At 45.8% G+C, this 27,308-nt stretch overlaps 1 protein-coding gene across 1 annotated transcript; it reads left to right on the top strand.

Annotated features, from left to right (window-relative positions):
• The first annotated feature begins 22 nt into the window (after nucleotides 1-22).
• LOC111153259 (hexosaminidase subunit alpha) lies at nucleotides 23-26,269 on the top strand. The gene is made up of 14 exons (XM_022512168.1): nucleotides 23-292; nucleotides 16,144-16,236; nucleotides 17,130-17,195; nucleotides 18,791-18,837; nucleotides 19,350-19,460; nucleotides 20,369-20,470; nucleotides 20,919-21,051; nucleotides 21,685-21,865; nucleotides 22,826-22,912; nucleotides 23,178-23,250; nucleotides 23,993-24,176; nucleotides 24,382-24,472; nucleotides 24,876-24,980; nucleotides 26,031-26,269. The coding sequence occupies exons 1-14, from the start codon at nucleotides 40-42 to the stop codon at nucleotides 26,092-26,094; spliced, it is 1,590 nt and encodes a 529-aa protein (XP_022367876.1). The 5' UTR covers nucleotides 23-39; the 3' UTR covers nucleotides 26,095-26,269.
• Nucleotides 26,270-27,308: the final 1,039 nt, after the last annotated feature.

The raw sequence follows: 27,308 nt of genomic DNA on the forward strand, positions 1-27,308 counted from the left end.
CGTGGCCCCGCCGGCCGGGAGCGGGGAGACCGGCGGGCCATGGCGGGCTCGGGGCTCTGGTTTTCGCTGCTGCTGGTGGCAGTGCTCGCCGGCCGGGCCACGGCCCTGTGGCCCTGGCCCCAGTACATCCAGACCTCCGAGTCCCACTACGCCATCTTCCCGCACAACTTCCAGTTCCAGTACCACGTCAGCTCGGCCGCGCAACCTGGCTGCTCGGTCCTCGACGAGGCCTTCCAACGCTACCGCGACATCCTCTTCAGCTCCCAATCTTGGCAACCTCCTGAACCCACAAGTGAGTCGGACCTGCCCCACCTCGTTCCCGGCTCCAAGAGAGCCTGCCCGGGGGCCCCTCCCCAAACCTCCTGAGACGCCCTTCTTTTGGCTTCTGCCCTACCCTGTCATCTAGTCTCAACCCTCTCGTCTCCACTTCCTCCTGCGCCTTTTCTCCAGCTGCCATCTCTGATTACCCCCGTCTAGCCCCCAGCTCCATTCTTTGCTTCACTGAGCTGACTTCTGGAGCCAGGATTTCTCCGCAGTCCTGCCCACCCCCACCCCCCCGGGCTCTGTTTCACCGAGAATGCCTACTACAGGACGGCAGTTCAATAAGGATATCAAAAATTGCTGAAAATACTGTGCCGGGAGACATCGAAGGTGATCCCTCTGACCGTGTTCAAGTGTCTCAGGGTCCTAGAATGAGGCCAGAGATTGGCAAGATAAGACATTAGCGATGACTTGACCTGTGCAAAATTATATGAAAGTGCCTGACACATGGCATGTCCAGTAAATGTGAGAGAAATCGGAGAAGACTTCCATAGGGAAGTGAATTTTGAGCAGCCACTTAAAACTGGCCAAGACTGAAAGAGTATTCCAGGGAGGAAGAAAGCCTTGAGCAGAGCCACCAAGGTTGAGCTCAAAGTGCTTTGAGGGGGTATGTGATGAGGATGGGGCCTGGGGAGTGGGAAGGAATGAGGTTGGGTAGAAGTGTGGGATTGAAGTAAAATCAGGAGTGCTTTGAATATTGGTTTCATCTAAAACAGCAGGGGTGAGCAGTTTTCTTTAAGGCAGTTGCTGAAAATTGTGTTTGAGGATTATTTCACAGCAAATTGGTAGGAAAGATTGAGCAACACAAAGGAATAAAGTTCTACTTTCTGGGCTTAAAACTGAGAGGTTTTTCCCACACTATTTTGGAATCTGGTTCCCTCGATATGATGTATAGGTTGTTGGGGGGGAAGCCATATTTATGAGTGAGTCATATGGTAATATCATCTTGTACTGTGTTTCAAGTGTGATTAAGTTACTTTCACAAATGTTCTCATTTGATTTATAGAATTAAAGGCATTTCAGGGGCACCTGAGTGGCTAAGTGGGTTAAAGCCTCTGTCTTCGGCTCAGGTGGGATTCAGCCCGGAATCGGGCTCTCCGCTCAGCGGGGAGCCTGCTGCTCCCCCCCCCCCCACCTACTTGTGATCTCTGTCTGTCAAATAAATAAAATCTTAAAAGAAAAAAAGGCATTTCATTAAACAGATGGTACTTAGAGCATGATAGATAATTTAGGGAAAGAAACAGAGTCTCAGCATCAGGGTAGTTCTTAACTGGCAAGATAGATTAGGCCAGGGAGGATAAAAGGCCTGCTATTGTGTGTCACAGATCACATATTTCTATGAATCCTTTATGACAAATAATGCCTTAGACAACATTGGCACTCAGAATGTGTTTATTTTGGTACAGAAAAGTTAGGTCCTGGCTTGTGCAAAAAGGAAAAAAAGATCTGTCATCTAATTGGTATGTGCCTATTCCAGTGCTGGGTACTCTGGAGGTTACAAAAAAAAGCACGCTCAAAAGTAGACACAGGGCACCTAGGTGGTGCAGTCGGTTAAGTGTCCGACTCTTGGTTTTGGCTCAGGTAATGATCTCAGGATCCTAAGATTGAGCCCCACATTGGTCTCCACCTTCAGCGGCAAATCTGTGTGAGATTCTCTTTCCCTCTCCGTGCCCCTCCCGCTTATGCTCTATCTCTCTTTCTCTCTCTAAAATGAATAAATAGGGGTGCCTAGGTGGCTCAGTGGGTTGGGGCCTCTGCCTTTGGCTCGGGTCATGATCTTAGGTCCTGGGATTGAGCCCCGAATCGGGCTCTCTGCTTGATGGGGAGCCTGCTTCCTCGTCTCTCTCTGCCTGCCTCTCTGCCTGCTTGTGATCTCTCTCTCTCTGTCAAATAAATAAATAAAATCTTTTAAATAAATAAATCTTAAAAAAAAAAGTAGGCTCAAGCTTGAAGTCTAGTTGAAGAAGTATGAAGCAAAAGGACACAATGTGTTATGAGATGCTTAAAAGATAATTAGAATGTTTGTTACTATGGTATACATTAGGATAATTCCTACAAATCTAAATTAAGTCATTACCTCCATTGCTACAGGTCTAGAGTATAATGAAGAAAATAGATATGGGGATGATATATGACAATGGTGTCCTAGTAAATTCCCTAATGAAAGATTTAGAGACAGATAAAAAACTAAATAAGCTGTTGATTTCAATTTGTTACCTTACTGCGAATCAGTTTCCTATATTTGAAGGTTCCTAACCCATTAAGAGAGATAATGAAAACTGGTTTGGATCAACATTACCAAAGACACAGAAGTAAGTTCCTTCTCTATCGTTCTTCCTATGTAGCCTTCCCTTTGGAACATTCATCTCCTGGAAGGCTTCCAGATGACTTGAACTGTAATCCTCTTCCTGCAAAAACAAGGATGAATCCCTGGAGGGAAAAGCAATGTTAGCACACCCCATACCAGACTGTATTTCTCTATGGGACTGATTTTAGTAAAGAAAACAACATATGCAATTTAAATCTTAGCTTTAAACAGCTTTCCATCGCCTCCTTCCACATAACTTCTTTGTAGGTTCTGGGCCAATGTTCTTCTTAATATAGCACAACTTCTGGTTTTGATCCGAACCTGAGATTCAGTGGAATCCATAATTCCCTGAAAAACAAACCTGTTACTGAGGTTTGATTTGATTCTGAATTCACCTTCAAGGATTAGCTGTAGTCCACAATTGCTGAATGGTCTATGGAGGTGTTTAGTATTTGCTACCTGTCTTTGTCATTGAGAGGTGTTTCTACCAGCTCGAGGGTGTGTGTTGCATGTTGTTAAACCTGTTAAATGGAATTAGTTTAAGCTCTGGATACCTGAGTGAACGTAATTCTCTGTTTTGATTATTGAGCCACATCTTGTTTATGAATCAAAGATCTGATCACTTGGGATAGCACCTCTCTAATGTTGCCCCAGATACTTTTCTGGGTGCCTGATGGAGTTGATAAAGCCCTAGTTTTTCAGGTAAAATGGCTAAATCTGATTTTGCATTTGATTGAATTCTTTGCCTTTCTGAAACTAGTTGATTGAAGCCACGGTGGTTTTTAAAAGCCATAATGGTTTTTATTTTATTTTTATTTTTATTTTTGTTTATTTGACAGAGGGAGATCACAAGTAGGCAGAGAAGCAGGCAGAGAGAGAGGGGGAAGCAGGCTCCCCGCCGAGTAGAGAGCCAGATGCGGGGCTCGATCCTCGGACCCTGAGATCATGACCTGAGCCGAAGGCAGAGGCTTTAGCCCACTGCGCCACCCAAGCGCCCCCATAATGGTTTTTATTAAAGTTCACGTCCAGTTGTGATAGTCACACACATGTCCCTATGAGTTGCTTAGGTTGCCACTGTCCCTGAGTAGAATAACTCCTTTTATTTTAGAATGGAAGGAAGATTATTATATGAGTATCTGGCTCCTTCTGTAGCCATCATCAATATTTGATTTGCTCATTCTCAGACATGAAGCAAATGACTGATAAGTGGCACAGTTGATTACAATCTAAATCTCCTAAAATACCTCCTTTGGCCATTCCTTCTATTACAATGCCTGGAACATAAGAGATACTTAATTATTTGTTGGATATATTAACTTAAAAGGTCTACTTTGTATAAAAGTAGAAAGTCTCATGATTTTTGTCTATTTCTAAGAGCATCAAAAAGATGATTTGCAGGTTTCATTTAAAAATGATTGCCTTTCAGGCTTCAAATTTGGAATGTTATATGAATTCCAGAGAAAGGAGGATCACTCTGTGCTGTGGTCCCAGCTCAAACTACTCTTATCTCAATACAAAATTGGAGATGCCTTGGGAGTGAATCTAGGGAGTGTAGGAGGGAAACAGACAAGGTTGGGCAGCTGGCAGGGGAGACGGAGCAATCCTGATCGGTGCTGCACTCTAATTGCATAGTGGCTCTGTCCCTTTAACCTTTTCCGTGAGAAGGACAAGTTATTCCTGTGAAGACTTTATTGCCACTGAATTTATTGCTTGAAAACAAAAAGGAAGAAAACCACTGAGGAAGAATGTTTTGTAGTAGAATTACTTTTTTTGTGAAAGGGGTATGTGAGGACTGGAGGGATACATAAGGAGGAGAAATATATGAATTTGGAAGGAGATGGGTTGCATGATAGTTTTTTAGTGAGGGCCAGAATAATTGGGCTCCATTTTGAATCCCAAGGCCCGAACTAGCCTCTAATCCTCAACCAGCCTCTTTCCCCACAACCTTATTTTCTCTTTATCGTTAAATCATAATACTTTCTCAGTAGCCCGGGATAGTACTGAGCCCAAGCAGCTCAGCTTGGTCAGGATGTATGTAGGTATCCTGTGCCTGGTTTATGAAAAACTCCAGTCTTACTTTCTTGAGCTGTTGTCACTCCCCTTGCCTTGGATATTCTGCTTGAAAACCTAAACAGTAGAGGACTCTGGGTCTGGAACAAGATTTATTTAGGAGTCAGCCAGAGAATGTTTATTAATCACTTGTTTAACTATGTGCCCTCAGGCTAATTTCCAAGTAGCTGCTGCTTTTTTTTTTTTTTTTAATCTGTCTCCATTTCAAGCATTTCTGAAGATAACAGGGAGATAGGGATGACTGTCTTTACAATCTTTGAAGGAAGGTACAGTCAAAGGAAGAAGTAGGTGATTTTAAATTAAAGCAATAAAAATTAAGTCTGAGCCCCAGAGCTGCCCTTCCTCCTGTCTCCTTCTACCTCACTTCCTCATCTCCAAACAGAAGAGTGAAGCAAGGCATTGCAGGTTTTTTGCCAGTTGGTACTTTGTTTTTGTTTTTTAGTAGCACGTGTGAGCTATTTTTTCTTACAGCTACACGGTTTTTTGCTGGGGCACATTGTCAGTTTCTTAGCCTCTTTAAGGCATAAACCGAAATCCTTTTCCTGTGGATTACAGTTACTGCCCAGCCAATACTACTTTCAGAAATTAAAGAGGTTACTTTAGTATTTCTGCATCTTCCTAAATTTCCTCTGCTGTCCCTGGAAATAATTGATAAGGAGAGAAACAATGTGCATCAGCAAGAGGGCCAGTTGGATTAGGAGTTCTCGCCCACCTTTGTGGAGCCATTGACAAGGAGGACAGTTGAAGAGAGGAGGTTGGATCTGTAGAGGTGATAAAGTTTTAAGTGTGAAGGGTTTTCTGTGATCTTCCTCAAGGTTTATGGATCTATAATGCATCGTAATAGAGAAATGGATTTGCTTTTCTTCTCAATTCCTGACTATAATGAATAAGACTCATTACTGTGTCACCTTCTCTCTTTCATTTCCTTTGCTTGTTTTAAGCTTTTGTTATTGCTTAAGCTTCCTTAGTGTTGCACTCAGCCCTGATCTCTAGCCAGTAGTGGTGTGCTGTTAATGTCCGCTTCTTGAAGGTGATTGGGCTTGGGTAAGGTGTAGAGCTCTTTCCTGTGGAAGTGTATGCTCAGATGCAGTAAGTTTGGTTGCTTATCATCTTGGGTGTCAGTAAGTAGCCTCCCCTTTTTTTGCAAAGCTTTGGGAGCAAGGAAGATGGCTTCCCAGGTACACTGTATCTTAGTGTAAAAGTTTAACTTTTGTCTTATTTGATCTTGTCCTGGTAGTAACTAGTACTAAGATCCCACATTAGTGGCTTTGGTCTTTAGACTAGGTCCACAGCCCTAGTCTGAGGCAAATTTAGAGTTCTAAGCTCATGTCCCTTTTATATGTTGGAGTCTCAGCCTGTTTGCCATACAGAGTATCATCACATAGTAGTGGAGCCTTCAGGCTCCTATGAGAAGCTCATGAAAAGCCTTCAGAGAAGCTGTTCCAATGGTATGGTTATCCCACAAGGTACCCCAACTCTGGGCTCCTCCAGCCAAGTGGCAAAACTGACTTCTTAAGAGAAAGAAAGTAGAATGTGGAAGGAAACTAGCATTTATTGAGTGTCTGGCACTTGCTGTATACTATGCCCTTTAATCTTTATTTTAAAGATTTTATTCATTTATTTGACAGACAGCTTACAAGCAGGAAGAGAGGCAGGCAGAGGTGGGGGAAGCAGGCTCCCTGCCGAGCAGAGAGCCCAGCTGTGGGGCTCCATCCCAGGACCCTGAGATCATGACCTGAATCGAAGGCAGAGGCTTAACCCACTGAGCCACCCAGGCGTCCCTGTGCTCTTTAATCTTTATAATAGCTCTGTGAGGTTGGTGTTATCCCCATCCTTCAGAACTGAGACTCACAAAGGCTACATAACATGTGCAGGATTTCACAGCTAGTAGTTGTGGAGTAGAAATTCTAGTCAGATCTGTTTGTCTACAAAGATTTAGCTCTTTTCAACATGCAACCTTAGGGCAATCTACTACTCTTAAATATTTTCACCAAGCATTATACCCATTAGTGTTTTGGACAACTCCTGGCCTTTGGTAGGAGTAAGCCCTGATCACACTTGAGTGTTAATTGCCACAGATAGTAACTTGTAGCATCTAACTGCTTGATCATTAGCACTCAAGAATGTTTTGATCCTGGCCCATCATTATCAGATTCCAGTAGTGTTTCTGGCCAATTTCCTTCTTTCCGTCCATCCTTAGTACAAGTAGTATCTATTAGGCAACTATAATTTATCAGTAGCACCTGTCCAAGAATATTAATTGAACTGTCCTTGTCCTTTGGAGGTGGGAATACAGACATACAGTAAAGTATCAGTCCAGTGATTGTTACTGATAAGTGTTGGTGTGGAGCAGAGGGCACGTTCTGAGAAGGCTTCCATGAAGAGCTGTCCAGTCATATTTGAAAATAGGAGTTGGTGGAGATGCAGACAGTAATCCATATGGAAAGAACTGCATGTGGGAAAAGCCTTCAGGAAAGAAGCCTTCATGTCATGTATTAAAGAAACTCAGTGTCACTGTGGTTGAAGCACACAGATCTAGGGTGGTTCAGCAGGTTAGCTATATAGTACGGAAGCTTGCGAGAATGAGCTGGAACACCTCCAGGGGACGAGAAGGTCCAAAAGGTGACCATGGGAGGGTGTTAAGGTGTTGTTGGATAACTGCTAAGCTAGAATGTGGGTTCATTCTTCCTCTTGGGTGTTGAAATCACCTAGGATCAAAGCCAACCTTGGAATGGAGAGGAAGACTGGGGACCAGGATCCAAAGTCTTGGGTAATAAAGACATGACCAGGATATTGCAGTGTTGGTGATAAGAAGAGGCTCGAGATTATACAATTGAATGTCATTAGCCACAGAAAAGAGGTGTTTGTTTGTTTGTTTGTTTGTTTTCACTTGATGGTAGAGGCTAGATGTCCTGGAAGCAGCTGAAAAGGAGCTGTCTCTCAGAGCAAGTCATAGGGAAAATAATGTTCCTGGCGAGAGCCAGTTCTCAGTTAAGGAGGAAGTAGAAGAGACTGAGGATGTTGGTAGTTCAATAACAGGATTCCAGAGGCTTGTGGGGGTGGGTGATGTGTAGTCCAGGTGGCTTAGTGGAGGAGGAGAAACAACATTTATAGGAATGGGAGTGTGGGTCCAGAACAGAAATGAGCAGAGGCGTCAGTATACTGGGCAGCATGACAAAAGATGATAGCAGTGTGACATGGTAGATCCTCCTGACTGTAAGATTGCCATGAAAATGAGCAAGGTTCATATACATGGGAGAATTTAATATATGGTAAAGGAAACATTTCTAATTAAAAGTGCAAAGTTGCTTAGTCAATAAATATGTAGGGATGACTCCCAATAAATATGTTGGGAGAAAATAGAATTAAATCTATGTCTCATATCAAACACAAGAGTAAATTCTAGGTGGTTAAAGATCTAAAGATAAAGGCCATGCAATAAAACTATTAGAAGTATAAATAAGAAACTGTTTATATGGTCCCAAAGGCAGAGGAGGCCTTTCTAAGCAAGCAGATAGAAGAATCCATAAAGGAAAAGATGAACAAATCTGACTACTTAAAAGTCAAAGCAAGAGAACCATAAGGTTAAAAAAATAAGGACAAAATGGGGGAATTATTTGCGGTCTTAAAAGACAGGTTGGGGGCACCTGGGTGGCTCATTTGGTTAAGCATCTGCCTTTGACTCAGGTCCTGATCCCAGGGTCCTGGAATCGAGCCCCGCATCAGGCTCCCTGCTTCCATGGAGAGCCTGCTTCTCCCTCTCTGCCTGCCACTCTGCCTACTTGTGCTCTCTCTCTGTGTCAAGTTAAAGAAAAAAAACAAAAAACAGTCAAAATCTAAAAAGAGCTCTGTAAATCAGTAAAAAATCTTTTAAAAGGTGCAAAGAGTATGGCCAGTAAAGGGGTGCCTGGGTGGCTCAGTCGGTTAAGCGCCCGATTCTTGATTTTGGCTCAGATCATGATCTCATGGTCATGAGATTGAGCCCTGAGTTGGGCTCTATGCTGGGCGTTAAGCCTGCTTAAGATTCTCTTTCTCTGTGCTCCTCCTTACCCTGCTGGCTCCCTCTATCTTTCAAAAACAAAATATGTGTGTGTGTGTGTGTGTCTGTGTGTGTATACACACACATATATGGCTAGTAAATGTGAAGTGATTTTCAAATTCAGTTACTACATTTAAAATACAGATCAAAAAAATGGTATATTTCTTTATCAAGCTAGCACAGATGAAAAAGAATTGAGACAGTCTAGTTTTGGAAGGATGTGGAGGAATGGGCTCATGTATGTTGGTTCAGATATAAATCAGTTTTGTACTTTTGTTCAAATATAACAATGTGGAAGAGTAATTTAGCAGTGTCAAAACCAAAAATTTTCCTATCTTTGTCCTAGCATTTCTACCTCTAGGATTTTTCCTACAGAAATCTCTCAACCAATGCATACACACACACACACACACACACACACACACATATATATATATAAAATGTTGACTAGAGCGTTGCTTATAATATCAAAAACTTAGAAGCTTTCTACAATGTCCACAAAGAGGAGAGAAATTAGGACTTTCCACTTTTTAAAGTATATTTCAAAAATGGAATTCTATTTAGGATTTATAAATAAAGATGTAGATCTATATACAGACATTAAAAGATCTAGAAATCATTTGGTAAGTGGGGAAAAAGTTGCAAACTATTACATATTAGGATCTCATTTTTGCTTTAAATCTCATTTTGCTTTAAAAAATGAATCTGTGTATTTAGAAAAAAAAATTGAAAGACTGTGCAAAATGTTAACTTATCTTTTTGGGATCCAGAATCACAGGGAGGTGCTCTCTCTTGGTGGGAACAAAGGAAGAAAACAGATTAAGTCTCAAAAGTAGGGGGAAATGAGAAAACTTTTAACTTTAGCATTTACAAAGAAGATGGAAGGGAGAACATTCAGGATTCATTCATGGGCTGGATAGATTGTATTTCTGAGTGGATATTAGTAGTTTCTAGAGGGTGAAAAGTCTTGGAACTTGTGGGAGGAGGCACTACGGTCCATACTGAATTCAGCAGCACTGTGGAGGGCCTCCGGGCTCGGGGGCAGCTGGGTTCTCAGACTCCTGCTTAACGGGGATAAGAAATTTTGACAGGAGTGGCCTTGCTTTTTCCCCTAGCCACAACAGTGTACTTTTGCACTGACTGCTTCCCAGGCTTGGAGTATCTTTCCCTATTGGTAGCCAGGCAAACACCCATCTCGGGGGGCAAGGTTCTGCTCAGAGACCCTCTCCAAGGTGAAGCATCCCTTCCTTTCTCCGGGTAGCTATAGTATCCACCTAGCCCTAATCACACTGCTTTGTAATTATTGTTTGTATTTGTCTCTCCTACTGGACTGTGAGCTCCTCAAGGGCAGGGACTGGGCTTATTTTTGTTTTGAACTGCCTGCGCCAGCACCTAGCACAGTTCCAGATGTACAGTAAATGTTCAGTATATCCTGGCTAGAATGAAGAATGAGTGGTAAATGAATGATGTCTAGGGCTTTCATTAGACTGAATATGGGGAGAGAGAGCCTGGATGTGACAGAGATAAAGGTGGGCGGGGGAGGGGAACAATGTGAGCATGGAGAATCGACAAGGCCTAGGAGAGTACCAGGACACAAAGGGGCACAGTACACCTGAAAGAGCAGGGAGGTGCCTAGGTTGGGTTCACTTTTCTTGTGTCTACTCCAGAAGCCAAACCAAATGCCACTTTATAACCAAAATGAGGGTTTTCTCCATGCCACTAAAATCCTGTGAATTAAAGACATTGATATGATGGAAATATTTTGGTTCAGGGAGGAGCAGTTTGGGTGCAAGGAGAAGCTATTGTGCACTGAGGTAAAGACATAGTTTCTGGGTACCCTAATGCAGGAATGAGCGCTCCCTTCCAGGGAGTAGAAACACCCGAATCTTTGGATTAGTGGAGCCAAGGTTCTTCAGAGCAGTGTCTAAAAAGGCATTTTCTGTATGCCTGGGTGTCTTCTTACCATTCCCCACCCTAGTCCCAGGACTTAACAAATACTAGGTTTGGGCGTATAAAAGTTATCTCTCCATTAACTACTTGCCATTTATGCCTAATTATGTAGCACAATCATTATGCATACATAGCATTAAATGTGCATTTTTTAATTCTAGCATCATTCATTTTTTCAGCAAACATTTATTGAATGACTACCGTGTGTCAGGCACTGGAAATACAAAGGCCCTGAGATTGGCCCCTGCTGTTGAGGAACTTACAGCCTCGGTGAGGAGATAGACAAATAAACAGCATATATTAAGATAAGTGTTAACAAAAAATGTATGTATACGTTGTTTCATGATCTCGTAGGAAGGTCTCTTAGGAAAGGGTGGGGGAATGATAGAAAAGTCTTATAAAAGGAAGAATCAGAGCTGTTTCATAATTAGGTGAGATTTGGAGGCAACGCAAAGTTTGTTTCCCTTGGAGGAAGCAATATGTGCAAAGGAAAGTATGGAGAAAATGTGGCATTTTCAGGATTCTGTAAAGAGTTCATTGTGTTACCATGAGAATTCCTGCTTAGGAGCAGAGAAAAGATCTCATATTAAAAGATCACAGAGAATGGTAGATTGAAATGGGATGTATATGGAGGCAGAGAGAACTGGGAGATTTTTTAGTCATTCAGGTGAGAAATTACAAGAGGATGATTTAAGGCATTGACTCATTGGAGGTGGGAAGGTGGTAAAGATTTTGAGATAACAAGGATTTTGTTATAATTGGACTTATTTGGGTCTTTCTTTTTTAGTGTTGTAATCTCAGTGCTTAACACGGGGCTTGACACATAGTGGACCATTGGTAAATATTATGGGTACATGAATTTTTAATCTACTCCGATGAGAGAAGAAAGAGGTTTCTGGTCTGGATAAATCAATAGATGGTACAGGTCAAACAGAGAGAAGATCAGCCAGGAAGAGGAATGAAGAGTTAGTTGAACTTAGTATTTAAGATTTGAAGGGCTTTTAAGCTATCTGAGTGTTGTCCTATGAGCCTAGAATCCCAGAGGAAGAGTGGCATGGAAAGGTAGATTTGAGAATCATCAATCAACTGTGGGGTAGATGACACTGTCCAAGGAGAGTATAAAGGAAGAGAAAAAGAGAAGCCTGGAGTCTTCGGAGAACACTAGCATGTAGGGGCTGGTGAAGGAAGGGGAGAATGAGGAAGCATATTCAAGGAGCTTGAAGGAAAACCAAGGGAGAGCCATGTCCCCTAAGCTAAGGGAGTTTAGTTTCATCAACATCAGGGATGTCTGATGCTGCCAAGAGGTCCCCTAAGAAGTGAGTGGCCACCAGAATATTACCTCTGGGACAGCAGGGATTTTTGTCTGTTTTGATCACTGCTGTGTCCCCAGCACTTAGATCAGCCTGGCACATAGTAAGCACTCAGTAAATAACTGTTGAATGAATGAATGAAGAATGAATTGAAAAGGGTCCCTTGAATTTAATTATAGAACCTCAGGACCTTGGTGAAGGCATCTGCAGATGAGTGGAGGAAAAGGAAGCCATGTTGTAGTGGACTAAGGAGTAGATAGGATGTCAGAAGTGGCTACCAAGAGAGGACTAAGGTTGGCCAACTCCATGAGCGCTTGTGTGCCAGGCACTGACTAAGCCCTTTACATGCACTGACTCAATCTTCCCAACAGCCCAGTAAGGTAGGTGCTAATCACGATCCCCATTTTTCAGAAGGAAACTGCAGCACAGAAGGAAAATCATTTGTCCAGGGCTCCACAACTAGAAAGTGTTGGAACTAAGATTTGAACCCAGTTTTGTCTGGCTTTGAAGTTCAGCACCTAACTGCTTAGGCTGCATTTCCTCTGGAGTTTCTTTGGGACCAGAAGGCAAGGAAAAGTCTGTTGGAGATGACATGGAGTTGAAACCAGGAAGACTTGCAAATATTTGAATGCTGGTGGGAAAGAATCAGGAGAAAGAAATAATTTGAAGATTTGGGGGAAATTCTGGATCTCTCCTTAGGCGAGATCCAGAAGACAGGTGAAAGGAAACCCTTTCCACCAGGATAGGAGGTACAGATAAAGACCAGACATGTGTTGCAGATGTTTCTGTATGGGAGGAGAGGGGAGGTAGAGATGGATGGGAGTGCTCTTCTGATTGTCTGCTGAGAGGAAGGGCGGTGGTGATTGGGTTACAGACTTGAAGAAAGTGGCTCAAACTTGAAGTAACTGTTGCAGAGAAGAAAAGAAAGCAGTGGTGGAGATGGAGATGGAGATGTTCAGGTAGCACCAAGGGCCCGGCCAGGATGAGAGACCATGATATTACAGCAGCCCAGTCCTGCTGTCACATGATTTTCTCTCTTCCCTCCAGTAGGATGCAGTAGCCAGAATCTGTGCACAGAAGGCAGATGTTACTTGATCCACTGGGTACAGCAGCAGAAGAAAAGAACAGGTTGCTGGGAGTACTGGCTAGACTGTGTTTGAGGGGATGGATCAGCACACATAGGCCAGCAGAGTAATGGAAAGGTCACAGCACTGGCATCTGGAGAAAGTACAACAGCAGGACTGTGGTAGAAAAAGGGTCTCAGGTGTTCCATGTCCAGAGCTGGACTGTCTTGGAGGCTAAATGATGCAGAAAGGAGAGGGGTGCCAAAGGTAACTAATTTTTTTGTTGTAAACACTTCTGTACTGTTTGAATTTTTCCCCCTTCTTAAATTTAGAAGGTGCAGACTTTTCAGTGAACCAGAGGAGAAGAGCAGGGGTATATGAAAGCACGGGATGAGGGAGCAGTAGAGACAGGAAGTCATGGTCATGGACTGAGACCTTGGAGCATACTATCTGTGTGTGGAGTCACGGAGTAGAAACTCTGTGGAGGAGTAGCCAGAATGTGGTCCTGGCTTGCCATTGTTTGCTGGGGAGAAAATAAGGGCCCCGAGACTCACTCAGCTTAGCAGCAGCAGAACCCAAACCACCCTTTCCTGATTGCCCAAGTCAGTGCTCTGTTTGCCATGGTTCTTTCTGAGCACTTGAGGTTTCAGAATTTCCTGTTGTGCCAGCCGGGCTCCTTGTGAGTGTGCCCAGGCCTCCCACACATCAGTCCTTCCCAGTGCAGAGCATGTGGTTGCGTGTGGAGGAAGGTGGCCTGTCCCCAGCCTCTTTCCTGCTTGCTTCAGGTAGCAACTTGGACGTGGAAAACCACGATGACGATACACTATTTACATCCTTTTAAATGACCCAGTGTCCCTCCTGTTTTGCTAGTTCCCACATTGCCGCCTCCCCCAGACCGGCCCCCTCATGGCTCGTTTAAATAGCAGCCATGACTCTCTACCTCCTTTATCAGCCCCAACCCAAAATGAGTCATTGAGAACGCTTCCAACAGGGATTCTTCACCATAAGATCAGAGGCGGGGGATGGAGAGATGAGCCTTCACTTAGGGCCGTCGTTCTAGGGGAAAGAGTCCTTCTGTTTTTATTTTCATCAGATCTTGTAAGGAGTCTACAGCCCTCCCCACGGAAAAGACTCTGGATTTAGAGGATGGAGTGCAGGTGTGTTTTGGAAAATAAAAATACACTAGCAGCAACAACAGAAGTTAGAGGTTTTTATGTTCCAGGCAGTAGTTGCAGGCAGTCACCAGGCTGGCGTTTAGCAGCCTCTAAATGTTATTGGGACAGTGACTGTGGCTGTTGCACAGGGATAGTTGTGATTTCTTCTCAGTTTTGCAGGCTGAGGTCCAAGGAATTAACGCTGAAGCTCAGGACTTTGCTGTCTTTTGGATAGCTGCCTGGCTAGATACACAGATTAGCTCTCCACACTTGATATTGGGGCTCTGTGATATGTGGGATTGGAGTGGGGGCAAGAGATGAGGGCATAGTTTAAGGAGGAATATTCTTTTATAGTTTTCTTTGCTTCTGCCTCTCAGTTAAGTCTTCCTTGGTCTTGGGGATTTGTAGAGGTGGCCTGTCTGCTTGGGGAGTTTGGGAGAGCCCTACAGATTCTGCTTTGAGAGAAGTCCCTGCCCTGACAGTCTGGTTTTCTCTGTTGTTGGAGATGGGTTTTCAGGGTATAGGATGGAGTTGTGAGTTGGCCTGGCCCAGAGTAGACTCAGATTCTCTTCTCCCTGCAGGCTTTAGGAAGGTATTAGTGTGAGATGCAGAGTATTTACAGGGAGGGGAAAGAATACGTTTTGTTCTTGATGATAGAAAAGGGCCCCTTATTGGCTTTCTTCTTGGTGAGCCGGAGAGCAGATGCAGCCCTGCAGTAGTGCTTGTGAAGTTCAAGCAGGTTTTCTGGTAAAGGCTCAAGGCTTTTGCACTACTTCTGCCCTAGAGATGGGTAACATTGGGGATCCAGTTTGATTCTGAATTTTCTCTCCCTGCCTTTCCCCAGGCCATCCTATCCCTGACTCTGTGGTTCCACAGGAAGTCATGGTTGTGGTGCCAGTGTGGGTGCATGTAGTTCCAGAAAAGGATAGAAAGAAGGAGTTCATTGAGGTCAGGCTTGGGGTGGTATAATCAGAACCACACAAAGAGGAACCATTAGGAGGATGGGAAGGGATGGTGCATTAGTATTTTGGCTTTGGTTTTGGCTCTTTGGGTTTTGAGGGGGCATGGTGGGGTGCATCTGAAGAACTATGCTAGATGTTTGCTCATACTGGGTGGCTTTCCACTGTTGGGCAGACGTCTGCCTCAGAGAACCTGTTTGGGAAGAGGGAAGGAAGCAGGATAGGATGGTGACCATGTACCTTTGCTGGGGCACCAGCTCGGTGATCCCAGGCCTCCTCTCCATAGGAGCTCCTCTGGTCATCTGCTTCATCTGCTTGTATCAGCTCCTGGGCTTTGACAACATTGGAAACCTTTCACTGGGAGCCTTCAAGAACAGTGCTGCTTTAGGCGACAGTCTGCAGTGAGAGGAGAGGTACACACACGGGAATGTAAAACTACTCCCTTCATCAAAAAATGAGTTATGAAGACATCTTAAGACTAAACAGCATGTTTATTCTGACATAATTGACATTCTGACGTTGTATAAGCTTCCTGTCAGTATCTTTCCTTTCACCCGGTATTGCAGCTTGTAAGTCAGCAGCTAGTAGTAGAAATGCTGTCTACGCTTTGAGTAGAAATGCTGTCAAGCTGCCTCTAGTTTAGAAGCAGTTGTCGAGGTAATGGAATCATGCTGACTGTACCACACTAGAAATACAGAGCCCTGGTTACAAAGAGCTGTTGCCAGGTCATTGATACACGGGTCAGGGCAGGTTCCTGGGGAGAGAGGGAAGCACAACCAAAATGAAAGAGTTGAACAGGTGATGAGGCAGTGCCTGTGCCAAGGGTAAATGCCCTCCCCCACCCTTGCCTCTTTCCATGCTCGTGCAAGCAGAAGGGACTAGGGCTAGGGACCTTCCTGTAGGATCTTGGTTTTGCCTATTGCTTCTGGTGGCCGGTCAGCCACACTGAGTTTACCCTGTCCTTCCAGAAAAACAGCATGCACCGGAGAAGAATTCATTGGTTATCCTTGTGGTCGTTCCTGGATGTAACCAGCTTCCTTCTTTGGAGTCGGTGGAGAACTGTAAGTACCACCCTGTCCCCTGTTGTAGAGAGCAAGCACTTGTCTGGAGCTCTAACTCTACTTGGCCTGGCCTAAGTTCCTGACCTCCAGGACTGTGGAGACTCCGGATCATCAAGGGCTGAGAGCCAAAGAAGATGAATTTTTCATATGCATTCTAACCAGTGTCTGAAGGTGGTGTGGAATGTCACGGTGGCTTTTCACGGAGTCCCACAGAACACTTGCCTCCTCAATGCATATAATTTTGTTGCCATTTTAGGAGTTTGTACACTCTGGTGATTTTCTTTAAGAAACCCCACTCTGGGGAGAGAAGGAGTTTTGGGTCATAATGTTTTTGGACATAATGACTGGAATAAAGTCAGGTCATTAGCCCTATGATGCCTCCTGTCCTCCAGCAGTATCTAGGAACTTCTCCGTCTCCAAAGTGAACATTCAAGTCTTGGCCTCCTCCTCACATTCTTGAATGAGGTACCTGAATGAAGCCTGGAGACAAAGGGAAAGGAGGGTGATTACGAGGCTTTGGGAACACCGTAACCTGGATACACCCTCCAAGCATCCCTGTCTGACGCCTCATACTTTCAGCTAAGGGCTGGCAGGAACTCATGTTTCAGGAGGGATAGACTAACCACGAGGCAGGTGGTACTTTTCTTCTCTAGCCTGACCCTCCTTGTGTATTATCTTCTAGGGCCTATAGAGCCTCTGGGAGACCACCCTCCCACTGTGGCCCAAGGCCTAGCTGGCCTGCAGCTGCTCTGCTATGGGGATATTTCCTCTTTGAAAGGAAAAAAAAATGTGACCTTACTCTTGTTTTTTAATACAAGGATTTACACAGGACATGGGATCTGTAATCTGAGAGTAGAAGTCCTTAACCAATGGAGTCATTTCTGTCATTTCAGACACCCTGACCATAAATGATGATCATTGTTTCCTCCTCTCTGAGACTGTCTGGGGAGCTCTCCGAGGTAACATGGGGGCTGAAGTGGGAAGGTTGGCCTCAGTGGGTTGGGAAGACAAGACTGAGGGCCCAGCACATACGGCTTTCTTTATGGAGACCGTTTGGAGTGTTTCGCCATCTACCTGAAGGGAGTGTTCTCCTTACAGCTCTCTAGAAGCTGACAGGTGTCAGCTATGCAATAGTGGCAGCAGCTGTCCTGGGCAGGTGCTCTGGGGAAGCCATGAGAGACCCTGCGGGCTGATGCTCAGTGTGCCAGCAGGGAACAGGCTGCTTGGGGCTCTGCCACAAACACTGCCTGTGCAGCTCTCACTAAACACATGTAATTGGAAAGTGTTTTCAAAAAGGAAAACTTGATCCCAAGAAATAGATGAATGTCAAAAAAAAGAAGTAAATCATATAAGATATGTAGAACCATAGTATTTCAGGAGAAAATTGGGACTTTACTAGCTAACACATGATGGGCCTCTGCCCTTCCTCTTGGTTTACTGAAAAGGTATTTGGTCCTTAGATATAGACATAGCCAAATACCTCTACTGCTTTTGCAAAGCCCCTGCTGGCGAATGAGGAGGGAAATTCTCACAGAATTTCAAACCTTGTTTTGGTTCGTCTTTGTTCCCTTACCCCTTCTCTTCTTCTCTCCTGTGTTTTGGAGAAACTGGGAGCTGACTCCCCTCTCTACTGTCTTATACCTTTTGTACAGGTGCTGTGATTAGGCAGGTTGGGGCAGGGGGAAATCCGGAACTCCAGAATACTGGGTGTCAGAATCAGAGTTGAAAGAAGCCAAAACAATATAAGAGCAGTTTGCCTTGAAGTAGGTGCCAAGTGACCCCTAAGACCTCAGATTCTTTCATGCTGAAATTTTGGGACTCTGGAAATCCTTCTGCTGGGTTGTCAGAAGAGGGGCTCCAGCTGTCGAGAACATATAACACTCTGCACTCAGCATGCCTGCCTTTGCCAGAATCTAGGAGTTTGTGTCCAGTGGACTGGGGCAGTCCTTCTGGGGCAGTTGCTTCCTATCCTGTCTCAGCTCCCTATAGCTAGTTCCCTTCTCAAGAGGAAAGGTGGATGGTTCTTTGTCTTCTAGGTCCAGTTGTGGACCCAGGCTCCTTAGAAACTTAAGCTTGATTACTTTTTCACAGTTCAGTCTGGGATAATAGAAGGGGCAGAAGATTGAGGACCCCTTTTTCTCAGCTCCTTTAGCTCCTGATCTGTATTAATTTGGAAAACCTGAACCGATGTAAGCTGGCTTGTCCCTGCATCTGTACTCATAAGCAGACATCTTGGTCTCTCTTAAGACTCTTGTCAGTTCAAGGCTTAGGAAATATAGATAAGAAGGATGTGGATTTTGAGGGTTAGTGTGTTCCTAGGAGAGGCACTAAAGCCCCTTACACTGCCACCTCCCAAAATCAAATGCAGAGTAAAAACAGATACTGGTTTCCTAGTATCCCCTTTGCATCTGTGTTGAGACTCATCAAGCTCGTACTATATCCACTTTTACCATATGCCCAAGCATCCTCCTATGTCACATTGGGAACCTTCCAGATGGGTGCATCCTTTTTCCATATCCTTAAGTCTTTACTTTGCCTCTTTACTTCCCCATAGGTATGGAGACTTTTAGCCAGCTTGTTTGGCGATCTCCTGAGGGCACGGTGAGTGGGAGCCCCCCGAAAGGGTTCCTTTTTATATCTCTGGGGATTTGCTCCAAATGTTGAGAGTCCTGGAAATAACTTACTTTGTCTTAGAGTCCTGGTGGCTCAAGATGGCCCAAACAAGAATTAGAAGGAGACATGAGTGGAAACCAGTTTGGTAGATTCGGTCTGTTTGCAATCACTGTAATTTAGTTCTCCTGAGTCATTATTTAGTAATGACCTTGAGACCACACTGCTTTAAAGAAAATAAACAGATTAACAGTGAAAATCCAGAATGTGTAGGCTGAGTGGTATGTGGGACGGCTATATCTGGCTAGCATGGGACCATTACCCTCTGATAGGTGCCTGCTTGTGGTCGCTGAGGTTGATATATGGGGCATTTGGGAGATAGTTGCTATGCAGAACAGTCATAGATTGACTTTTGAAGGATCAGGAGACTTTTCCTTTTTCCCCTTTATCCCCATGGTGAGTTCCCTTCAAATCCTGATATGTTCAATGTTTGGTCCATACAGTTCTTTATCAACAAAACCGAGATTGAAGACTTTCCTCGCTTCCCTCACCGGGGCTTGTTGTTGGATACGTCTCGCCATTACCTGCCACTGACTAGCATCCTGGACACACTGGTACCCAGGCCTTAAGGCCATCTTTGCCCTTAGTGTTCTGGGGTGATGGGGCAAGGGGCAGACCAGTTGCCATATACCTAAAGAGTTCCAGAGGGAATGTATGTAACTTTAAGAGCTCCTAGGGAAAATGGAAAAGACCCACTCTAAGACAAAAAAGAGTTAAAAAAGGAGTGATTTAAATCTACCAGCGGCTACCCTGGACCGATGTCCAGGTTATTTCCAGGAATGCAGAAACTAGTTTGGGGAATTGGCTTCTTTGATCAAGCCAAGCTTATTTTAGTTTAGTTATGGACAAGGTCATAGGAAAGAGATGTTCAAAAGCCATAGCTCAGGGTGTTCCTAACTATCTTAAGTTTGATGGGCAGTCTTACCCTACAGTTGCTGGTCCAACTCATGTATCTACCTTTTTCTTTGTTCCTCTGGTGGAACCAAAGGAGGGGACACATCCATCAGTCTTGGCTTCTGAGATTTCTGGGTTATGGGGCTACTGAATTCACCAATCGACTTCACAGTTTGGATAAATGTTAGTTAGACAACCCAGAACAAATGCCAGGAAGACATACTAGTCTTCAGGGCATGGTGGTGCTTTTGGAAAACCACAGTACCACATAGTTGCAGCTGTCCTCTCAGTGTGGCTAAAACTCATCTCAAAAAGAGGAGGTAATGCCTCTCTCCGATGTCTTTGGATGTGCTCTGGGAGAAGAAGAAATGCGCTAGGTCTTCCCTCTATAGCTAGGCGTTCTCTGAAGGGAAGATTTGATAGACCCTGTAAACATTTATCAGGAAGCTGGTGCAGATTGAGGCTGTTGGGGTATGTGGAGCAGCCTGCCAGTCTGCCTGCCATCCCAAGTTTGAGGCTGAAACTGGAGAAGCTGTGATGGGTTCACAGTGTGTGCTGTGATCTACAGGACGTCATGGCATACAATAAATTGAACGTGTTCCACTGGCATCTGGTCGATGACTCTTCTTTCCCATATGACAGCTTCACTTTTCCAGAGCTCACCAGAAAGGTATGTCTCAATTTCTCTAAGAACAAATTTGTGGGTCGATGTCTGAGCCTGGCTGTGGCCCTGCTGGCAAGGACACTGGCTCTCATCCTCACAGCCAGTTGGAGGGACACACTGACTTGGGGGAAGGGCACGGGATTTGGAACAGGAGACCTAAGTTTGAGTCCAAACTTTGCCATTAATTTAGTCTGACAGATAATCTCTCCTGGTCTCATTTTGTCTTTGTTTATATTCTGCTACCTGCCTACCTTGTTGTCTCACTGGCATTATGAAAGGAATAGATGTGCTGGCTTACTGGAAGCTATGATAAAGATATTTGGAGATAGTCCCTGATACCAAGAGCTGAGGGTAGATTTCCTGATACGCAGGGAGTCGTGGAGGCATTCTGAGTATCTTCTCCTCTGCTAGTCTTCAGGAAATGACATTGTTAAGGGTGTCTTGTGCCTTTCAGGGGTCCTACAATCCTGCCACCCATATCTACACAGCACAGGATGTGAAGGAGGTGATTGAATATGCACGCCTTCGGGGTATCCGTGTGTTGGCAGAGTTTGACACCCCTGGCCACACTCTGTCCTGGGGACCAGGTAAGAATAAAGTTAGATAGAAAGAGTCTACTGATCTCCCTTATTGGGGCTTCAGGGCTTTGACTCGTGGATGAGGTATGACCCGGCCTTGGTCCCTGGAAGAATGTTTTCCATCAACTCCTTCCGCTGGGAATTTAGATAGGCAGAACTTACTTTGGACAAAGGAGGCCACTGCTTACTATTAAACTACAGGCACATTCTTCTTAGATGGTCTTGTCTTAGTAATGTTCTTGCACCTTGTGCCCTAGAGTGGAAGAAAGATCTTGCCATTTGGCTGGATCAGGCAGTCTCTCTCTACTGCCTAAAGGCAGTGTGAGGAGAGCAGCCTTTGGGAACAAAGATGACCCCCTGCTGGAAGCAGGTGGCAAGGCAAGGGTGTGTGTGTGTTGATAGCTGTCTGGTGGTAACCCAATCTCTGTACATGATTGTGGATATATTTTTCTTTCTTTGACTGTGTCTAAAAGCTCATGATCACCAGCATTTGTGAGTACCTGATGGTCCCTATCTATGTACGTGTAATGTTTATGAACATGATTATCTTACTTTGTGCAACTTAATGTCTTTAAGTATATGACTGTGTGGGGGTCTCTGTATTTGTGACACTTGTGTGGGATTGATTCTCTGTCGGCTTAGGTGTCCCTGGATTACTGACTCCTTGCTACTCTGGTTCTCATCCCTCTGGCACCTTTGGACCAGTGAATCCCATTCTCAACAGTACCTATGAATTCATGAGCACATTTTTCTTGGAGGTCAGCTCTGTCTTCCCGGATTTTTATCTTCACCTTGGAGGAGATGAGGTTGATTTCACCTGCTGGTAATGATCCCTTTGATCTTCCCATCCCTGCCTGATGAACTGCTCACTCAGAATAGAGGTTAGCTCCCAAGAGGCTACCTATCTTATGTGCCCCTCAGGGGCTAACCTCTGAGAACAATCTGTCTTAGTCCAGATGGCCCAGGTCCTAGGCCTTTCCTCTTTCCACCTACATAGAGGCCCTCCTGGATTTTGGCAAGGCTGCGAATGTGAAACTGTTCTTTCTCCTGTCATATCCTTGATAGACTTATGGAAGAACCAGGTCTGGGAACAAAATTGTCTTGGGAAAGTCCGGGAGAGAGAAAAATAATCCCTGCCTTTGTGAAAGAGTCTGGTTGAAAAGTCCAGACACAGATGAATTTGAGACTAATATATGAAAGTGTCCAGTCAATGAGGGTCCAAACCCACATATCTGCTTTGCTCAGAAGAGGTTAGTGGGCTCCTCTGAGAAGTGGACACTAGAGCTGGATCTGGGGAAACAGGCTTTTCTGAGAAGTGGAGAGGGGGAAACATTTCAGGAAGAAATGTGCGCAAAATGTAAACGTTCTTGGGGAGGTAGCCACAGCAGGTAACAGCAATACCTATATCCAGCTGAAATAAAGAATACATGAGAGGGGAAGAGCTGAATATGCCTGAGTTGGGGGTTAAACAGGGAAGCCAGAATCCAGTGTGCCAGAGCTTTGGAGCCAAATGCAGTAGACCAGACAGGTTCATATGTGTTCTTGTTGAGAGTTTAAACTGAAAGCTCTTGGGGTCCAGACTCCTGCTTTCTCAGCCTGTGTCAGTGGCCCCATTCACACGGCTTTGTTCAGCCACACCTGCCATATTTGGGTCCTCTGAGATCTGAAGTTGATTGGTTTTTCAAGTGAAAAAAGAAATCATGGGAGGCCAGGTAACTAATCCCTAAGCTTTGGGCTTTGAGGATGTCGAAAGAATTAATCTTCATTTTCTCTTGGGATTCAGGAAGTCCAACCCGGATATTCAGGCCTTTATGAAGAAGCAAGGCTTTGGTAATGACTTCAAGCAGCTGGAGTCCTTCTACATCCAGACGTGAGGAAGGAAAGAGGGTGGGCAGGGTTTCTTGGGGTTACCTCCTATGCAGTCTTCCCTTTCCATACCAGGCCCAGGCCCTGCTTTACTGGGCCCTTGAAGGGGTACTTTGTCCTATCTTTTCAGCTTTGGAGTAGTCAGTTCCCAACTGGGAAAGACACTGCTTGATCAGGAATGAGCCCCTAGGCAGCCTCCACCCCTAGAGCATTGGCACCAACAGCCTAGAACCTATTTGAGCTGAGCAGACCCTTTCTTTACTCTCCAGGCTGCTGAACATCGTCTCTGCCTATGGCAAGGGCTATGTGGTGTGGCAGGAGGTGTTTGATAATAATGTAAAGGTGAGCCAGGGGCAGAGAGAGAAGGAGCCACCTGCAGTGCTTCCCTCTGATCTCTGAGCCCTTCTCTGCCTCTACACAGCCTGGTCCTCCCTGGGTTTGGATTAGGCTTTAATATTCAGAGCACTGGGGGGCCATCTCTCCTTTCCCCTCCAGAAAGGTCACAGAGGTCTAAGCCCTGGGTGTGAGTGTCAGAACATCTATCTCTCTTCCATCACCACAAGCTGTTCAAGAGTTATTTCTGCTGCCTGCTACTCAGGATTCCTGAGACTGGCATGCTGGGTTGGTCTTCTTCTCTGAGTCATAGACTCGGGGTCCTCCAGGTTTGGGAGCAGGGCTACTTTCTCCTTCATCGTTGATCAGTTAGGTCCCAGCCTCTTGCCAAATGCAGGGGCTCTGTAAGAACTTTGTCTCATCTTCAGAAACATCTGGAGATTCTTGGACAGGGAACCGCTTGCTGAGTCTCCTGTGCTACTGCTTGTCTCCCTTAGCTCACAGCCAGTATTACTGTCTCAGTCCAGACAGGAAGGCTGCAGGAGGACTGGGGGTAGAGCCAGCAGAGAGGACTCCTAGGGCCTACAGAGTCCTTGGCCCCTGCACTGGGTTAGAAACCTAGGGGTTAGGAGTCACAGAGAAATACTTAGCTGCTTGAGAGCACAATGGGCACATAACCCCTGGCCTGGGTTGTTTGCATAGCATATGGGCCAGAAATCTTCTCAGCCATGTGCCATTAATTTTGTGACAGGTTCGGCCAGATACAGTCATTCAGGTATGGCGAGAAGAGACACCAGTACATTATATGAAGGAGATGGAGCTCATCACCAGAGCTGGCTTCCGCGCCCTGCTCTCTGCCCCCTGGTACCTGAATCATATAACTTATGGCCCGGACTGGAGTGAGATCTACATGGTGGACCCCTTGGAATTTAAAGGTGAAAGCAGAGAGCTCTCCTGGATGAGCAAAGGAGGCTGGGCCGGTGCACAGAGTGGGAGACAGGAGGGTCTGGGCTAGACCTTTCAGGTTAGATGAGCTATGACCTATCTGAAGAGAGGGCTACTTTAGGAAGGTGTTTGAGGGGAAACCCTAGGGTTACCCCCCACCCCACCAGCAGCCTGTTATTCCTTGTTTTCCCTTAGGTAGCCCTCAGCAGAAGGCTCTAGTGATTGGCGGAGAGGCCTGTATGTGGGGAGAGTATGTGGACAGCACAAATCTGGCCCCCAGACTCTGGTAAGGGTTTCCTGAGGACATGGGTGGTTGGGCTTGTGGGCACGGGTTCTCCCTTAGAGACTCACTCTTGTCCAGTCACCTGCAGACAAGTACCTTCCTCCCCAGCATAAGAGAGAAGGAGCTGTAATTTTGAGAACACCTGCTGCTGCTGTCAGTAACAGTTCATGATGTCTTCACAACTTACTCTGGTTCCATATCTTTGGGAGAGGAGGAGAGTGGGATCATGAGGCCCATCTTAATGAAGATGGAGCTGGGCCCTAGAAGTCGCTAGGAGCCCCCCAGCCAGGTTGTCACTCTGAATAACCTTGGCCCTGAGTCCAGGGTGCCTGAATAAGAGGCAGCAGCCTGTGAGTGTCCGGCTCCCTTGAAGAAAGCCAACCTGCGGCGTGACCCTTCCCTCTAGGCCCAGAGCAGGGGCTGTTGCTGAGAGGCTGTGGAGCAACGAGTTGGTGACTAGCCTGGACTTTGCCTTTAAACGTTTGACGCGATTCCGCTGTGAGCTACTAAGGTAAGCAAGCAGGCCGTGTTGGGGCCTTCCCACAGTGGGTGGGCAGATGGGGGACCTACAGGAAAAACAATAGCTAGTGCTTACAGAGGTTTACTTTGTGGCAGGTACTGTGATGAGCCCTTTATAGGCATTATTTTATTGAATCTTAACCATAACTCTGGAAGGTAGGCAGTTTTATCCTCCCTTTAGAGATAGGCAGCTGAGGCACAGAGAAGTTAATGTAAAGCCCCAAGTCACTCAGAACCAGAATTTGATCCAAGCCAACTTCAGAGTCTCTTGTCTTAGCCATGGCCATGCCTTTATGGGCTCTGATGACAGCTGTGCTGCTGTTTGGGATGGACCTGCCTAAGATGGTCATCTCCCTGATGTATTCATTGACTAAGTCTTGAGGACCTGAAGGACTCAGCCTGGTGCAGGGCTGAGAGCCAGCCGTGGCAAGGTCTAGGCCTCAACTGTGTGTGCTTCACTGGGCAACTTTGAGCTAGTTCTTTACCATCTCTAAGTACATTGCTCATTTGAATAATAGGCCATGCCCGGGGGTCTGCTATAGAGATTGGTCACATCCCAGAACTTGGGAGGCTAAACAGGATTTCATGTCCACAGCCTGTGCATGAACAGGACAGCACAGTGGTCCTCCACCACCATTGCATTTAGAGCATTTGAACCATTAAAGTGGGGCTCAGGGGGCCAAGAGCACTAGGCACCCCTTAGGCATCAGCTCTTTTCTAAAGGAACTGCATTATTTGGGACTCAAGTACAGAGACAGGGAAGTTAGAAATAAGTGTCCCCCCGCAAATTCCTGGATGTCCCTGTGTCAGAATCACCTGGAGCACCTGTTCGGAATGCAGATTCTTGCCAACATGTGAGCCCAGGCCAAGTAAGAATCTCTGGAAATGAGATCCCTGAGTAATTCTGGTGTACAGTGGCAGTTCGGGGTGCACTGAAATAGGGGAAGGGGAGACTGTTGGTTGTGGTAGAGATGTCGTGGGGCCTTGGACTGACCCCGTCTGAGTGGCTCATTGCGCCGTGTTTCTTCATGTCCTCTTGCAGGCGAGGTGTCCAAGCCCAGCCCCTCAATGTAGGCTACTGTGAACAGGAGTTTGAACAGACCTGAGCAAGCAGCCCGAGGCACTGAGGAGGGTGCTGGCCCTGGGAGAGTGGGAGTGGGGCCAGGCTTCCACTGCATCCCGGCCGGGGGACGGAGCCCCTTGCCCACGTGCCCCTGTGCATGGAGAGAAGGGGGGCCAGTGTTGGCACTAGCATCTAATAAAGAGTGATGTGGCATTTTCCATAATGAACATGGATTACCTGTGTAAGAGAAATGTGACTGGCCCTGGGGTAGGGAGCTGCCTGCACTGTCCTTCTGCTCCCGAGAGCGATAGGGTGCAGCAGCCCAGCCAGGCTGCTCACCGGCTGGGCAGCCAGTGTCTGCCCCTGGGGGAATCTTGTCAGTTGACAGCTAGGAATGAAACCCTGCACGGCCTCTGAGCTGTGTGATGCCTCCCCCACCCCCAACATGTGGTCTAAACACATACCCTCATGCTCAGTCTGCTCACTTCCTTCCAAGTGTGGAGGTCACGTAGACCTCTGAGGCTTCTGTGTATGGAAGAAGGCACTGTAGTAGCCCCAGGAAGTTCCGGGGAGTGGCAAGGGCTCCAGACTCACCCTAGTTACAGAGCAGCCATCCCCGGTGCATACTCAAACACTTCCTTCCCCTAGAGCTTTTCTGCTTTGGGTTTCTCCTTAGTTCAGTTTCGTGCAACCATCATTTTAATAATATTGAACATATATTGTGGTCTTGACCCTGTGGTAGGTGTTGCATTTGAAGGATTTGGTCCCTAGAGGCCCTGGTCCACTTCCCAGTATGTCAGCAGCTTCCACCCACCTCCTCCCATCCATTTGCAGCCCAGTAGCATCTTCTCAAAGAATTGATGGCACAGCCGAAGCCATAAGAGGAAAACCCCTGAGGGCCAGGAGGTGGTCATGTGTTTCTGGAAGAGAGTCTTTACACATGTAACCAGTTTTGCCTAGGAAGAAATGGCTCCCTGTTGGGCCAGACTGCCCCTTGGTGGTTTCGTGTTCAGCAGCAATGATGCAGTCCAGAGGCTGGGACAATAGTAGACAGCAGCTGTTTTAGAAGTTCTTTGACCATTATATTTTATCTGGTCCTGGGCTGAAAGGGCAGTGGAGAAGTCTCAGACGTTTCTTTCAGAAGGTTTCCAGTCTGGTGGGTACAGAAACTTGGGGAAGAGAGGCTGTGAAGGCATCTGAGTAGAATCTGGTCCTTAAATGGCATCTTTCAGTCCCTTTATCACACTCCCTGGGGGA

This window comes from Enhydra lutris, unplaced genomic scaffold (genome assembly GCF_002288905.1).
Source record: "Enhydra lutris kenyoni isolate GAN:26980312 unplaced genomic scaffold, ASM228890v2 scaffoldscaffold31, whole genome shotgun sequence".
NCBI lineage: Eukaryota > Metazoa > Chordata > Mammalia > Carnivora > Mustelidae > Enhydra > Enhydra lutris.